This window comes from Leuciscus leuciscus (genome assembly GCF_965113295.1).
Source record: "Leuciscus leuciscus genome assembly, chromosome: 23".
NCBI lineage: Eukaryota > Metazoa > Chordata > Actinopteri > Cypriniformes > Leuciscidae > Leuciscus > Leuciscus leuciscus.
In genome coordinates, this window is record NC_138747.1 from 25,106,670 (window position 1) to 25,123,801 (window position 17,132).

The 17,132-nt window shown below is 35.3% G+C and overlaps 2 protein-coding genes across 2 annotated transcripts; one reads left to right on the forward strand and one right to left on the reverse strand.

The window, feature by feature from the left end:
- The first annotated feature begins 2,484 nt into the window (after positions 1-2,484).
- gamt (guanidinoacetate N-methyltransferase) lies at positions 2,485-6,650 on the forward strand. The gene is made up of 6 exons (XM_082155203.1): positions 2,485-2,779; positions 4,576-4,721; positions 4,826-4,889; positions 5,958-6,025; positions 6,111-6,221; positions 6,311-6,650. The coding sequence occupies exons 1-6, from the start codon at positions 2,605-2,607 to the stop codon at positions 6,449-6,451; spliced, it is 705 nt and encodes a 234-aa protein (XP_082011329.1). The 5' UTR covers positions 2,485-2,604; the 3' UTR covers positions 6,452-6,650.
- Positions 6,651-8,278: 1,628 nt separating this feature from the next.
- Positions 8,279-13,633, reverse strand: ndufs7 (NADH:ubiquinone oxidoreductase core subunit S7). The gene is made up of 8 exons (XM_082155204.1): positions 13,556-13,633; positions 12,836-12,872; positions 12,458-12,526; positions 12,226-12,343; positions 10,738-10,917; positions 10,551-10,597; positions 10,352-10,440; positions 8,279-8,521 (listed from the first exon to the last, which is right to left on the reverse strand). Exons 1-8 carry the CDS (start codon positions 13,569-13,571, stop codon positions 8,424-8,426), a joined length of 654 nt encoding a protein of 217 aa, XP_082011330.1. The 5' UTR covers positions 13,572-13,633; the 3' UTR covers positions 8,279-8,423.
- Positions 13,634-17,132: the final 3,499 nt, after the last annotated feature.

Here is a 17,132-nt window from a genome sequence, read left to right on the forward strand (position 1 = left end):
TTATTTGGACAGACCCCCGACCCCTTGATTTTGACAGAGGGAGCGAGTACTTACTTGAGGCAGATCCATAGACGACAATGCAACAGGATTGTGACGTCACAGCAGCAACTTGCAGTGCTCGCACTAAGGGAAAATTCCAATCGGAAGTGAGCATCCCTATGCCCTACTCACTCCGAAGGGCAAAACATGACCATACACGATTAAATTACTTCCTTGAAGTGACCATTGCATGTTCCTTTGCTAATAGACCCGTGGAAGGGCCCTTCGAAGGGATTCAGTTGTTCATTTGGATTCATTTGGAACACCCCTACAAATGGCGTCCGCTCCCAAAGTGCCCTTCAAGGGTGCAAAAACACAGTTTGGAATTCCCCTTAATTTACCCAGTGATCAAGGGCTTAGGGTGTTCCATTTAAACACATTGCAAGGGTTCCACCAGTAGTGGGCACTCGTGCAATGTAAGCAATGACGTACATCCGAGTGTACAAGTCGAAGTGAACAGATCACTAGAGGGAAGAATTATTCCATATTCCAGTTTGTTTCCCACAAAAATCCATCACATGACTTCAAAAGGGTTGAAATGGAAGTTGACCACTTTTATGGTATTTTATGGTGCTGCTTTTTACAACAGTCTTCATTAATCGTAATTGCATGGAAAAGAGTGGCCATTTTAAAATTTTCCCATTTTTATTTCACGGAAGAAAAAGAGAGAGCATACACTCACTTATAACAACATGAGTGAGTAAATAAGGACAGAATCTTCCTTTTTTTTTTTGAGTGAATGATCCCTTTAAGAAATGTCAGTTGTAAGTGTGCTTAATCGTGATGCAAAGATATGCTGTTTGGATTGTACTATCAGCAAACCTGGTTCAACAGGTTCACATTTAGGCCTACACTGTTGGGGGTGCAGATATCTGTGTTTACAGGACAGGAGAAGGAGGTGCTTCAGTACGAAAAGCAGAGGATTTATCCAGCCACATACTTTTACTTTTATTAAATCTGACTATATTCATCGGTTGTGAATTTGTCTGAATCACATACAGTCACATAACATAAGCAGTACAAAGAATAAGCTCTTAATAATAAATTTAAATATGGATAAAAATGAATTAATTCAGATATCTCAGCTAGAAGATCAAATGTTCTTGTTTGCTGCTCACAGAATGTGAATTGTTACATGCAAAGAGTTCCATTAAGATGTTGCAGCAGAAAACGGATGTGCCTCCCTGTCAATTTCTTTTAAACATTTTGTAACAACAGGAATGTTGGGTATGCAAGTAGCCTTAAATTATTGACAGAAATATTGACTAAAACTAAAAAACTGTGGCTGTCCAGAATGTAAATAGTTCAGAAAGTCCACTTGTTCTGAATAATTGCACAACCTTAAAGGGATAGTTCACCCAAAAATGGTTGTTCCAAACCTGTATGAGTTTCTTTCTTCTGTTGAACACAAATGAGGATATTTTCAATAATGTTGGTAACCAGGCAGTTGACAGTAGCCATCGACTTCCATAGTATTTTTTTTTTCCTACTATGGAAGTCAATTGCTACTGTCAACTGTTTCATTACCAACATTTTAAAAAAGTATCTTTGTGTTCAACAGAAGAAAGAAACTCATATGGTTTGGAACAACTTGAGGGTGAGTGATATCATTAGGGTTAATATACTGAAACTACACTCTTCTTGAAACTACTTACTCGCACACACACTTGGAAAAGTATTACAGTAGTACTAGTGGGGGTTTTTTTTTGTTGACAAGAATAACAGAAATACCATGTTTTTGGACACATGTGAATGCATGATATATATATATGCATATGGTAATTATTCAATACCATGACAATGGGGTCCAAATCTAAGAGCACTATGGAAATTGGCTCTATTTTGCTTTTTGTCATTTAAATAAATAAAACATTATATTTGAAGCATAATTTGTGTGAAAAGTTAAATTAAAAATGATTTTGACAATTAATTAGTATTTGTTCTGTCCCTATTTTGCTTTCATGACAGCGTTCAAGCGGATATATGAACTTGTGCAAAGCTTTATGACCCTTGTCCAGCATGATCTGAGAATATGTGTTCATCAATGGAACAGAGCATATCTTACCTTTTGTACAAAGGAGTTCGCAAATTTGCGTATTTGATTGTGACCTACAAATAGTGAATAATATTAAATATTTCTTAATCATTTTATTTCCAGCTTTAAATGTTTAGATGTTGAGTCCCAGATTTTCAATGTGGTCTCATAGTTTTGCACAGCATATCAAAGTGCCATTGTATTGTCATCTCACACAATCACTGTACAATGATTCTGCCACATGGGAATGCATAAACCAGGGCATTTAAATAGTGAAGAATAGTGAAGGCTACAGCTGTTGGGTTAACCATCATGAATCAGAAGCTGTTCCAGCTGTCTAGCAATGCATGTGAGAGTCCACCCCCTTCTCAGTGGACTCCTTATCAACACTCACTCTTTGACTACACAGATTCTTGCACAATCAGCAGTTCTTTAAATATATAACACTCAAGTCACGGCACAGACGATCTCTTCAGCCACTGCGCGTTAATACACACCACGCCACAACTGTCAACATTCAACAATCCACCATGGCCAGCGTAGAGCCGATCTTCTCACAGGGCGAAAACTGCAAACAAGTGTGGCATGGCGCTAGTGCTGACTACAATGCAGCCGACACACACCTGGAGATCATGGGAAAACCCGTCATGGAGCGCTGGGAAACTCCATACATGCACTCTCTTGCAACAGTTGCTGCATCTAAAGGTAATTTCCTATTAAATTCTTGATTCAGCTGAATCAACAACAGTATGCAGTCAATGCGTGGTATGTTTTTGTTTTCAATTAAAAATTACTTAATTGCAATATTATATTTAACATCACGCACACGCAGACGTCAATATGATCTGTCGAAAACTTAAAACTTCTGAAACAAGACGTGTTTTCAATAACTCAATGACAGAGAATTCTACTATGGCGAAGGGAATCAGATTCTTTAACGAATCCTTCAGTTGAGTCGAATCTTTTTAACAAACCGGCTTAGACGATTCGTTCGTGAATCGGTCTCTAAGCGGTTCGCAAGTCAAAAACTCACCAAATGATTAAACATTATTTGTCCCCAAAATTCCGAATATGCACATAATATGGTATGCAGACAGGAATCACTACGTCATGACAATAAAGTGATTGTACCCGCAGTATTTATGAAACAGTTGAGAAGAAATAACATGGTGGATGCAGTATTTAGTGAAAACATGCTACACACCACCAAAAAGCACGTTTTTCTATTTAGACTACACACACCTATCAAATATAGCACATGCTCTGAGTCTCTACATGTCCACTTGATGTTGTTTAACATCTTTCACATTTACCAACAATTAACGTTAACCGATAGAGCAAAAAGCGACTTCAATAGCAGAAATAACAAATAAATTAACCAACTTAATCGTAAAACCATAATAAACACCCGCATTTGCCTATATTAGAACATTTTCGAGAATGTATACCACTCAAAGATGACAACGTGATGACGCAAAGCACCGCTAAATAGGTTTGAAACGATCTGTTTGAAAGAACCGATTCCGAAAACGAGTCTTCCCCTCACTACTATGGCGAAGAATTAGCTCATGAATATTAATTTAGAAATGCTGACGTTGCTTCTTAACCTTCCTGGAGACCCCGGTGGCGTTACTTAATTAATATTCATCATCACCTACTCCTTCATCACACTGGCAGAAAATAATTAGTACGTGAACAACGTTCACGTTGTATTCGTGAGATAAGAATGCGTTATCTGTGTGAATGTGACACAAACATGTGCTTGTGTCACGACGACATGTGCAAAACTTCCCCACTCAGAATATAGAGGTAAAATACAAGTAAAAAGTTGACCGTTTACTGAATTTGATTCAGATTTTCTCGCTTAGCTTAACTACGCGCGAATGTGCATGTCTTTGATGGCTGGCTGCATTCAATTGCAGTGCATTGCATTTTGCCTGAATATATTCACTTACATGCATTAAGTTAGTCCAGGCTACTACGTTTCATGGCAATAATGTATGTTCATATTTATACAGAGCACGTGTCACATCAATGGATCACAAACTGAATTTCTAGAAATGCCATTCATTTGAGAAGGGCTGGTCACTAGTGTCCTCTACTTTGCTATTTTTACTCTTCCCTGAAATATCACCTCCTGCAACTCCAGGGGCAGGACCTTTCCCAGGACCACCACTCTGTCATTAATATCTGGCATAGTAAGATTTGTGTGTAAATCTTGCTATGCTAGATATGAATGATAAATATATATGTAATAATATAATGAAATAATATATGTAATATACTGTATATGAACCAAGCATTAATCAAAATGAATTAATGTTTATTGGCTTACATAAGTCAGGCTTACAGTAAATATTCCATGCCAAATAATAATTTTATAACATGATGCACAATATATGCACTTAATGGACAAAAAGGCAGTTGTAGCGAGGAGCAATAAACTATTAATAAAAATTCATAAGCATTACCAACGTGTCTCCACTTGCTTGGGAATGCAGGTGGAAGGGTGCTTGAGATCGGCTTTGGAATGGCCATAGCAGCCACTAAAGTGGAGTCCTTCCCCATTGAGGAGCACTGGATCATTGAGTGTAATGATGGCGTATTCCAGAGGCTACAGGAATGGGCCAAGAGTCAGCCACATAAAGTAAAGCGAAACACATCCATGTCTGATATTTGTATATTGTGTTGAGCTATTATTACATGTTACGGAGCAGTTCATGACTTATTAAACTGGTTTTACTTGCATAGATTGTTCCTCTGAAAGGCCTGTGGGAAGAGGTTGTGCCGACCCTACCTGACAATCACTTTGATGGTAAAATTATTTTAATATTTACGATAATGTAAGCAAAATATCTTTTAAGGAATGTTTAAATTGGTTGTTAGTTCAAAGGCAGTAAAAAGTGTTGTTTACCTTCCCATGAGTGCACATTAAAAATAAGAAAATATTCATTACCGTTCAAAAGTTTGGGTTTTCTTAAGAGAAAATAATACATTTATCAATAAGGATGCATTAAATTGATCAAATGTGGCAGTAAAGACATGTATAATGTTACAAAAGATTTCTATTTCAAATAAATGCTGTTATTTTGAACTTTGTTCATCAAAAAATTCTGGAGAAAAAAAATTGTTTTCCCACAAAAATATTAAGCAACACAACTGATTTCAACATTGTTAATACTACTACTACTAATAATAGATGTTTCTTAAGCACCAAATCAGCATATTATGATGATTTCTGAAGGATCATGTGACCCTGAAGACTGTCAAATGATCAGGAATAAATTACATTTTCAAATATATTAAAATAGAAAAAAGTTATTTACTCTTAATATAGTTATTTGTTGTTTTTAATAAAAAAAAGATATACAGGCTTGGTGAGCATAAGACATTTTGGTAACACTTTACAATAAGGTTCATTAGTTAACATTAGTTAATGCATTAATTAATATGAACTAACAATGAGCAATACTGTTTGTTAATCTTTGTTAATGTTAGTTAATAAAAAATACAGCTGTTCATTGTTTGTTCATGTTAGTTCACATTGCATTAACTAATGTTAGCAAGATTTTAATAAAGTATTAGTAAATGTTGAAATTAACAAAGATTAATAAATGCATTATTAGTTCATGCTAACTAATGAACCTTATTGTAAAGTGTTACAGACACTTCTTTCAAAAACAAAAAAATCTTATCAACCCCAAACTTTTGAACGGTATTGTAAATTTGATCTAATAATATACTGTATGTAATATAATAAATTACATAGATAAAGAAATACATACTTAGACAGAACAAATGTGTAGGCTATTTATGAGTATTATGTTAAGTTACAATGAACAAAGTTGTGACAAATCTGCATATATTTGCCTTCCAATCACAGGTATTCTTTATGACACATATCCTTTGTCAGAGGAGACGTGGCACACACATCAGTTCAACTTCATCAAGGTTTGTGGACGGTTAAATTGCAGTTTAATTTCGTGTGAACTGTCGGTGATCACACTCCATTATGTTGACTGAACCGTGTTCTCAGGGTCATGCTAACAGACTGCTGAAGCCTGGCGGCGTGCTCACATACTGTAATCTCACTTCCTGGGGTGAGCTGCTGAAAAATAAATATAATGACATCGACAAAATGTTCCAAGTGAGTAACTGAACTCTGAACTGAATTTTTTAGAACTGTAATTATATCCATCCCATTGTGCTCTGGTCTTATGATGCACTTTTCTTCAGGAGACACAAGTTCCCCATCTGCTGGAAGCAGGGTTCAAGAAGGAGAAGATCAGCACCACATTGATGGACATCAGTCCTCCCAGTGAATGCAAATACTATTCCTTTAAGAAGATGATCACACCGACTATTGTTAAAGAATAAGAAAACAAACTGCATTTAAATCATTCTATTATTAATTTTCTCTGAAACTTATTTAATTTATCTACAAGGGTGAATTGCATTCAAATCTCAAAATTACTAGAAAAAGGTTTTTATAAATGACCATGCATCATTGTGCCATTCAAAAACTTTTTTTTTCTTTTTTGATTGTACTGCTCGAAAATAAACACTACATAATTTACATATTGTTAGCTGTTGTGCTTCATATACTAGATTTAATAAGGCGCTGACTGTTGTGAATGTATTCACTGATAAAGCGACAGCAGAGCCTTCAGCTGCAGTCCTCTTGAACTTTTTTGCCGAAGTCAGCTGTTCAATTTGGATTTTGCAGACCCTTTATTTATCATTGGGGAATTCACTTTTTTCAGGTATTGTACCCGTGCCCAGAAGGGTCCAGGAGTTTGTGTTTTGTTTGAAAAAGGTCATGGCATTTGTCAAGATTACAACAGGAATTTAGGGGTCAAGCAGATTGAATCACGTTTTCACAGCACGACACACTTATAGATTAGGAATTAAGCAGTTATTAAAATTAAAATGCTGTCATCATGTACTCACCCTGTTCTTAACCTGTATAAGTTTCTCTCTTCTGCTGAAAACAAAAGAAGATATTTTGAAGAATATTGGTATTTAAACAGTTGCTGGTGCCCACTGACCAAAAAAAAAAAAAAAAAAAAAAAAAAAACTAATTATGGAAGTCAATAGGGAACAGAAACTGCTTGGTTAACAACATTCTTTAAAGTATCTTCTTCTGTGATCAGCAGAATTAAAATTATTGGGTAAACTGTCCCTTTAAAAGTGATTTTCCTCTGTACTGTTTTTGGAAATGTTAACCCTGCAGTCCTGAAGAGCCTAAAGACCTGCTGAGAAGAAGATATGCCAGCAAACGTATTTCTCTGACAGTGTTGTTATGGTTTACTAAAACAATTTGAAAAAAAAACCGAACAAAAAAACAAAGTAAAACTTTAAACTACTCAAACATTTTGAAATGTTGCTTTGGTAAATAACTGAAAAAAGTACTAAAATTACTAACTGAAATAAAAATAAAATAATGAAAATGACAAAGGCACTTCAAATTTGAAAAATTCAAAGGAAAATTGAAAAATAAAAAATAAGCAAATTCAAAATATAAAAAAATTATAATAGTATATAATAAACGTTTTTTTATACGTCCCCAAAATAAAATTAAGATTTCTTGCATTCATACATATTAGCCTTTTCTCTTTTTGATATTTGCGTTTTAATTTTGAGCGGTTTTGTAATTCTCAATTACATTTATACAATTATGATGGTGACACTTTACAATAAGGTTCCATTTGGTAACAAAATGTATCTACATACAAACTAACAATGTAAAGTACTTCATTCTTTTACTATCATTTTTTTAAATGACAATAATAATTTGGGGGAAATGTGCTAAAAACAATGCAGAAAGGTTACACTTTATTTTAAGGTGTCCTTGTTAGTGTAATTATACAATTAAATACTGAGTAATATTAATTAACAGCATTACTAGAGGGTTAGTTGCATGTTATTCTTCATAATTTACTGTTACTATATAATGTAGTAAATATCTGTAATGTACTTGTGTAAAGTGTTACCCCTAAAAAAAATTAATGGTACATAAAATTGGCTCCATTTACACAAATGAGGAGTGTCCGAGCTTATAAAAAGTTTGACCTGAATGATTATTTGTAGAGCAAGTCTTTTCAGAATAGACAACGATAACTACTGTACCACAATGACAAAATACAAAAAATACAACTGACAAAAAATACAATCTGCATCAAACAGAACTCAATGTACTCAGCGTTGAAGCAGAAAGTCTTTTATTGTAGCTACAAAGAGGAGGAGCTTCGCTCAAACCAGAGCAGCTCCTGAGAAATCAGCCTTCTGAGCAACAAATGACCAGTGTTAAATAAACATTTCAGAACAGACACACAAACACAATCACACCTCACTTGCGATACCAAATTCTCAGTTTCTTTTCTCGCTTGATCTTCTTCTGTAACTGCAGTGTCCCATAAAGCAGAGCCTCTGCTGTGGGAGGACAACCTGGTAGGACAGACAGACACATTACTATATGATGAATTCATTTTATTATCAGAAAATTCTGATAAAGGCTACAGGTTGATCTTCTTTCAGAATTTTAAAGTGGTTATGTAGTGTGTAATGTATCTGTTTGTGCATGTACAAGATCTGCAAAGTTACAAAGCTCCTAGTGTCCCACAAAGGGATTTATTCTATCTAACAGAGAACACTGATCCAGACCTGCCTAAAACGCCTCGATCAAGTCTACATATTGCTTCCTCAAACGTCCACGGCACAATGTGCAATATTAGCATAATGCCTGCCCAAAGGCATATGCAAAGAGAGAAGAGGTGGCTTCGGTGAATTGCGGCGATGCTGTGTGGATGCGAAAGCAAAACCCCTTTGTTTGGCCATTCAAACACGGATGAAATTAGGAATCAGTGGTTAAGATTTATTTATAACGCTGTTTTTACAGAGGAAAGCTTCCTGAATCTGGAACCTGAAGAACGCTGGCTATACACGCCTAAATAATTAGAAATGTACACATCATTATGTTTTTAAACTGTATTTTAATGTTGTCACCTTATGACTTAAAAGTTATTACAGTGAAGAAGACAAATTAAACCATTATAACATCATATCTGAAAGGTGAGAGACTTACTAAATAAACATTACTCAAGTCATGCTTGCTCAATCTGCTTGATTATCCACATTTTCAGCATCTGATGTTGGCTTGAACTGATACGGTATCACCAACAACATTATTAACTGTGTTTACAATTGCTTTAGAAGCCTTGGAAGCTGAAGCTCACGATTATGGTAAGGGGTGTTACACGTTTGAGGTGTTTAGCCAATCACAATGCATTGGGTCAGCTGGCCAATCAGAGCAAACTATGCCAAAGCCATTGGAAGGCAAGCCTGCAACCTTTAGCCAAAACGGCTAATGCTAACTCCTTCAGCTTGTTGGTATGCAGGGAAGGAGACAAGAGTATGGAAATGTTTTTGAAACAAAAAAGCTTGTTGAATAGCACTACTTGTAAAAATATGCATTGCATTAACCCTGCTTGCATTTTTATGGGCTGAAATTCAACATGGTTGTATATTTAAGCTGTGAATATTTCAATTCAACACATTTCACACACGTTTTCATTATTAAAAATTCAATAATCCATTATTAATTCAAACCACTAATTTCTTGAACGAGAACATGTGGACAACTAGACATCAAAACATGCAAACTCAGAGCGAGGGTTTAAACTTTTATTTTGAAATCACGATGAACAGTTCGCATATTTCGGAAAATACTGACGTGTTTTCCTGTGTTGGCATAGGTTTATAAATGATCTACATAACAAATATGATGAAATGGCACACACTGAGTTCCCAGATGAGTGTTAAAAGCAACCCAACTCACAGCATACGCAGAGCTGTAAATGATAAGTTCATGTGGAGCAGAACGGAATCGCTCTGAGATGTACGTATCCTTCGCGCATGTAAATGAATATTATAAACTCACAGGGCGTAGATTTCTTTAATTGAATTACAGCCTTTGTGAATTCACAATATGCAATAGTATGGTTTTTAAATACCATATTCTGATAATGCGGTTCATGGATTCTTGTCCGTGGAATGTGGCACTATGGGTATTTTGCTGGTTACTCCATACGGGTAAATTGCAATCGAGGATTTTTTTTTTTTTAACGAGTACTCCAATTTAATTGAGAAATTGTGTACAGTATGTGAAAAATAATGTTTTTTGAGCATTAAAGCATTTTAACCTATTCTATTACACCCAATAAACAAAATAATGAACTTTTAAAATAGCATCGTATGACTCCTTTAAATGAAACACACCTGGGACGTAGATGTCCACTGGAACGATGCGATCACAACCTCGGACCACAGAATAAGAGTAGTGATAGTAGCCACCACCGTTAGCACAGCTAATGCAAGAAAGAAACAAATCAGATTTAGCAAAAAAACTAACATAATATGATAAAACAGTCTTTTTGACTCATTTATGAAGTAGGTAATGAAAGAACTGCTATATTACCTTCCCATGGAAATGACGTATCTGGGCTCTGGCATTTGATCATACACCTGTTACCAGCAAGACATAAAAAAATTACAGTAGCAGAACAGTCATTACACCTAAGCATAAAAAGAAAATTAAACCTAGTCGCCAAAATATATTGAATATAGACAATAGAAGTTTATTAAAATTGTTATGGTGCAAATACCTTCCGCAATGCAGGGGCCATTTTATTGGTAAGTGTCCCTGCAACTATCATGACATCAGCCTGTCTGGGACTGGCTCTGAACACGACACCAAACCGATCCATGTCATAACGCGGGGCGGCCATGTGCATCATCTCCACAGCACAACACGCCAGGCCAAAGGTCATGGGCCATAAGGAGCTCTAAAACAAACAGAAATTTTATGAAATGTTCATTCAATTGCTTCAGAAAGAGAATCATTTGTCTACTTTAAAACTAAAGTAATTAAATAAAAAATAAAAAAGTTGAAGTACATCGTTTCTGCAACACTAGTGCAACCTTGCAAGAACCCCTTTCGCGTGTCGTGCTGAGAATCACAAACACAGCTCTGGGTGCTGGTAAAGACGTGGCTCAAAAGGTAAAATTAGGTTACTTTCAATTAAAGGTCTAACATATTAGGAATACTTTTAAGATGTGCCATGAGTAAGCAATTGAGTCAGCTATCACTGTTAGAGCAAATGTGAGTGTCTCGCTTAAAATAAACCCATGAAACGTATCTGCACCGGGAGCATGATGCACCACAACTGTTTGAGGCTTTGACTGACTATGTCAAAGTAAACATTACAAACTGATTCATTTGTCTTTCTGAATTGGGTGCATGATGATGCTGTATGGTATTGAAGTGTTCATTGTAGTGAGTAGCATCGCAATCCCCCCTTCCCTTTGGCGTGTTTATGACCCGTTTAATCTTTGAAGGTCTAAATTTAGTGAATTTTCGTCTTTTCCCTTATAATGCATCAGTCCCGACTAAAACCCCTCTGGCAGTGTCGATGATTTCCAGCCCACAAGCACTCAAAAACCCACCCAAATCATTCACTGCCAAAAGAATGTGATATAATTCTATTGTCATGACAATCAAGGTGTATAAGGTCAATTTACCTCCTTAAAACTAAATAATTACGACAAAATGTAATTATAAAAATGAATCAATTCTCCTGCAAAGAGAACAATATAACAGGAAAACTGATCGAAACATGGCAAATACAGTAAAAGAAAATTAGCAAATAAAAAAAATAAAAAATGTATACCCAAACAGGTAGAAAAACTATTAAAAGTATGTCAAATATTTGCAAACAGCAGTCAAGAAATTAACAGGCTTTACCTGCTGACTGGCTAGAAGTCAATGAACAATAAACTGGGTTAGGAGACTGGACTTGAACCAAAAAATCTGACATACTTCAACTTTAAGCAGAATAACAGTTTTTAACATAAGTTTCTTGAGCACAAAATCACCATTTTTGAATAATTTCTGAAGGATCATGTGACACTGAAAACACAAGTAATGATGCAAAAAAAAATTGCCTTACCATCAAATATACAGTATATTACAGAAAACAGTACTATTTCACAATACCACTTTTTTACTTAATTTTTTATCAAATAAATGCAGCCGTTGTGAGCATAAGGGACATTTAAGAACATTTTTTGTAAATGTGTAAAGAGTTACGTACTCTGCGTGCCCAGTTGACCAGGTCATCCAGCTTGGTGATGACGTATTCCCCCTTACTGCTGACCGCTGAAGCTGGTTTTGGTGCCAGAGCTGTGCTTTTCTCTCTGAACGGAACCAGACTGGAAGAAGGGTGTGCTCAGTTAATAATGACAACAACTACTCAATGCAATAGTTATTTCATAATTGCCCAGGATGGGTGACATACAATTATAACAAAACCATTAATTTCACACCTTGAGGAGTTTTCATCCTTTTTGTCTGTCAGAGGAACCTTTTTATGAACAGCAAACGATGAAATGGCCCTACATCAACACAACATCAAGAAAAAAAAAGCTATTACAACATTTGTATACAATTTGTAATATATATATATATATATATATAAATGATAAACATTATGGACTTAATATTCAAAGGTAGCATGTTATTTCAAAAATATTGTTATTGCCATCCATAAAGATTGAGGTTTATCTGCAGAACACCTGTCAAACCCTCATTTTAATCTTTATTTTCTTTCAAACCAAAGTTACCAGGTAATGTAGAGCAATCATAAACACACAAGATCTAATAGACAGAGTTTCAAAAGTCTTTAAATACAAATCAAAACTTACCTTAGATTAAAGGAGCCAAGGGCGGGGAGGCGGGAAACTGAAATAAAAACACGTTACTTAAGTCACATTATTTGCTATTACCATCAGCACAGAAATTGATCTGGTTCAGTTATATATATATATATATATATATATATATATATATATATATATATATATATATATATATATATATATATATATATATATAACATCTGTCAGTCTAGTAGAGTTCAATCTCAAGAAAACCGCATAAACAAACTTGCACATTCCAGCAAAAAATTATATAAAAAATAAAAAAATAATACTGTGGCTAAAACACTGCTCTCTATGTCACGTATGTGGTTAAAGATTTTTTTTACGTCAAAAATATTTCAATAATTTAATATTATTTATAATAAGTATAAACTTTGTGACAGTGATTTCTGTTAATCACTGCATATCGCCTGACCAAAGGGTATTTTTGATTTTATTATTCTGAAAGTAATATAACATATCTTTCCTAACTTTGATCTGTAAATAATCTGAGTCTGTATTTGGTAAAGTCTCTGATCAAGACATGTTGAGTAACAAGGTCACTCAGCGAGTAAAGTCCTTCATAGCACGACAGAATTAATTTACCAACTGAAGATGCGCTGTAATTTAGTTACACCTAATGCACTCAATCTATATGAAGCAGTAATAGCAATACTGCGTTATGCAGAGGTTTAAAATCGTCTAGAACCCAGCTCGTTTACTCACCCATCAACGCCGCCATCTTTGCATAACATCAACTTCCGGTGGTTACGCGACTTCCGCCCTGTGTCAAACGAACTCTTATTTTAAACCAAATAAATATATAAATAAATTATAGCACTGTACTATCACTGCACTATAGTACCATATTATTCGAATTTTTAAATGCTATTATGTAAATTATAAACAAAAATGTAATTAAATAATGTAGCCTATAATAAAAAAGTAATAAAAATAGGCCAACATTTTGGGCCAAATATACTAACAAATAGCACTGAAAAGTGCAACAGTAATGGCTTGCTATTAGTTTATAAATCTGTAAGTAGGTTATATATGTCATTTTTTTATTGTATTTGGGTCATTCCTGGTATTCTGCCTTTTGTTCATCATAAAATCAGTTCCTAAAATAAATGTTTGTGCAGTCATGATAGGGGTGAAAAAAAACATTCTGGTCAAGTTTGAGTAAATACATTTCACCATTTATTAAACAAAATAAATGAAATGGAAGATCAAAAAATGTCCACCCTGTTTGGGACAGATATAGTTTGTTCACTTTATAAAGTACAACATTATTGAAACTCTATACATTTTCATTGTCACTGAATTATTAGAATGTTTTTTTGGTGCTGATTTTATGGAATTATTGCAAAAACTCCTGCTTAACAGGGTGGACAAACTGATAACAGGGTGGACAAGTCATGGATGGATGACTTCCTATCTCTCAACCAGTTACAATTTTACTTTATTTTGAACTGGATTTAGATGTGAAACAATATGTAAAACACTGCCAACGAACTTTAAATGCACTACTTCTTCGATTTTAAACATAAAAAATTACTTTAACAATCACTATGTAAACTCTCAGTATCCACTAGGTCCTCTGATTTAACAGTGTGGACATTCTGACCTTAAATCAGCTACTGCACCATGTCTGAGCAAAAAGAAGCTAACATAGTAGGTTTATTAAATGAAGAATGGCATGGTATTTAAAACTGTCTTTTTTTTTTATATTTCCCTTAACAAGGTAGACGTACTAAGGTTGACCACATCAAACTTGAAAGACAAAACTGGTAAAAAGAAATGGTTAAAATAATCGAGGATCTCACCCACTCGCCCAAGTTGTTTCCCCGCCAAAGAAGTGTTGACTGCATTATGATATTATGTCATTTAACTTTTCCTACTTTCATTTCAAGGGGAAAGTAATAAAAAATTACAGGGTGGACAATAAATTGAGGGATAAGCTAAAAATCTATTTAATAAAAATATATACATTAGAGAGAATCATTTCCTAACAATGTCAAACCTTAGGGCTTAGGGTTTGGGAACATGTATGTTGCCATGCGTTTACAGTATCAGTGTTTTGTGTTTGTAAGGTGATTTGGTTTGCACAGCAATCCTTCAGAACATGCAAGAAAAGAGACGTCCATTACGTCCAACATAAGATGGTCTAGTCATGTCAGTAATGTATGATGTTTTGGAGAAGAACCATCCAGACCTCATAAAGAATTACACGAGTTCCAGAAATCACTGCTTTTGTTTGCTAATAGAACATCAGATGTGACGGTAGACGTGCAGAGGAGATTGCCACCTCTGTTAACAACTGTGAGGTTGGGTGGAAAATCGGGGTTATTTGCACAACTTTGCTCATTTCAGTTTGCCAAGACCATGGTTAATGGACCAAATGTTCTGGCCCAAAAGGCGTTTTTATTTTTCATGGGTATTACCTTTGTAAGTTTGAGATGCTTAGTTAAGTTCAGTTTTATGCCATATTACAGACCCAATAGCTAGCTAGAATTCATTGCTAATTTTAAGAAAGACAAGGAGTGTGAGATGTTGTTTACTTTGCAGGGTCGAAATGGATTTGGATCAGTTTGTCTGCTGAAGGGGTGGATTTACAATCGACTCCACTTTTACGAATCATAGTTTTCTAAAATCTATTGCATCTATCCTGGTATTAATGTTACAGGCAGTGTCTGTATTCGGTATCTGAGAAGTGACTGAGGATCTGACACATCTCAGGAATGCAGTCCGAGTGTTTTATTCATTTAGCCTGACTTCCAGAGTGTAAATAATCACTTGCTTTGTGATGAATTCATTTGATCATGCAATCAAATAAATCAAGAGTTTGATGATTTGTTCTTATTCTTTTGTTCTTATTTATTTAGCTGTTCTCATGTTAGCTGTATGAGACTTGTAAAGGCAACTGTGCCTAGGGTCATGAAGGTCAGTAACGCACCATATGTATCCACTAACATATGCATTCTTGCCATTTGTAACTCTTTAGGTTTTACAGCAACATTGGTAACTATGTTAAAATGTTGCAATTAATCATTAGTATAAGTTTATATCAGCTCAAGTTGTACTGATGTGCTTTGATGTAACATTGCAGGGAAAGGACATCTCCCATGTTTTGTCTAATGGTGTGTTTGAAAGGGTTGTTTAGGAATATATGTGACCATACCAAAGGAACAGTCCGTCAGAGATATTGTTTTTAAACAACCACATTTGCATAAAGAACCAAACACCATGTTTAGAAATGGCTATTACAATCTGTACTGTTAACCTATCAGAACCTGTAGAAATGATATCAACTGATCTTCCATATACCTATAAATATTGGTTTTCTGTATCCTATAAGGCTGGATCAGTTTCTACGCCTATGGAAGTATGGAGAACTCGTCCACTTCAAATTTGACCCCTAGTCTTCATTGCACATATTGGTCTCTCTTTTTGGGGTCAAACTGTGTTCCCCAACAGTTCCATGCCATCAAATGTGTCGTACCCGTTTCTGTCCGATTGCCTGACATGCTACTTCAACCTCAAGTAGCCAGGTAAAGTCACCTGCAGCAAACCCAAGTTCTCATGGTAGAATAACAGCTATTACCAGAGGCAGAGATGTGGAGGCTGATGGCACCGTATGGTGGGTCACTATTTATACTGGCATGGAGAGTTATAATGGTTTTGGGCCCCAGTTGCAGGCAGGGCTTGACATTAACTTTTTTGCTCACTATAGCCAATGTGGCTAGTGGTTTTCCAAAGTTACTAGCCACACAGCATTTTTACTAGCCACATTTTTGTTGTTGTGAAATTATCCGATAAAAGTTGACTTATGGCGTGCTAAAATTTACTTGAACTAGATTTACAACCCTTTTAAATGTAAAACCACTGTATACACCCAAATCAAGACTACATAAATATATAACAATACAGGTCATTATCATTAGCTCTGATAAGGTTGTGTGTAAAGCTCCTTTTTTAAAATAAAACCATGTATTATGTATTATATGTCGCCACATTGCTCCACCGGCATACGACGTAACTCCAGCAGGGCAGCTAGCTGTCTCTTCGATTCTTTGTTGTCGGTCACTAGCGATCAATACTCATTAGGGCTGTCAAAATCGCTCAAAAACGACATTCGAATATTCCCTCTAAAAAAAACACATAGCTTATATTCGAACTATTCGAACATCTGGTTGCGCATTTTGTCAATGACGCGCATTACGTCACACAGGACAAATTAATACAAAGAGACATAACTACTTGTATAGGTAGTTTATTTAAGTTTAAACAACGTATTACCTAC

Coding starts and splice junctions, on each gene's coding strand:
- gamt (XM_082155203.1), top strand. CDS start 2,605: ATGGCCAGCGTAGAGCCGATCTTCTCACAGGGCGAAAACTGCAAACAA. Junction 4,890..5,957: donor ACCTGACAATCACTTTGATG/GTAAAATTATTT, acceptor TTCCAATCACAG/GTATTCTTTATGACACATAT. Junction 6,026..6,110: donor ATCAGTTCAACTTCATCAAG/GTTTGTGGACGG, acceptor CCGTGTTCTCAG/GGTCATGCTAACAGACTGCT.
- ndufs7 (XM_082155204.1), bottom strand. Junction 10,918..12,225: donor TGGTCAACTGGGCACGCAGA/GTACGTAACTCT, acceptor TGTTTGTTTTAG/AGCTCCTTATGGCCCATGAC. Junction 10,598..10,737: donor TGGCCCCTGCATTGCGGAAG/GTATTTGCACCA, acceptor TGCTGGTAACAG/GTGTATGATCAAATGCCAGA.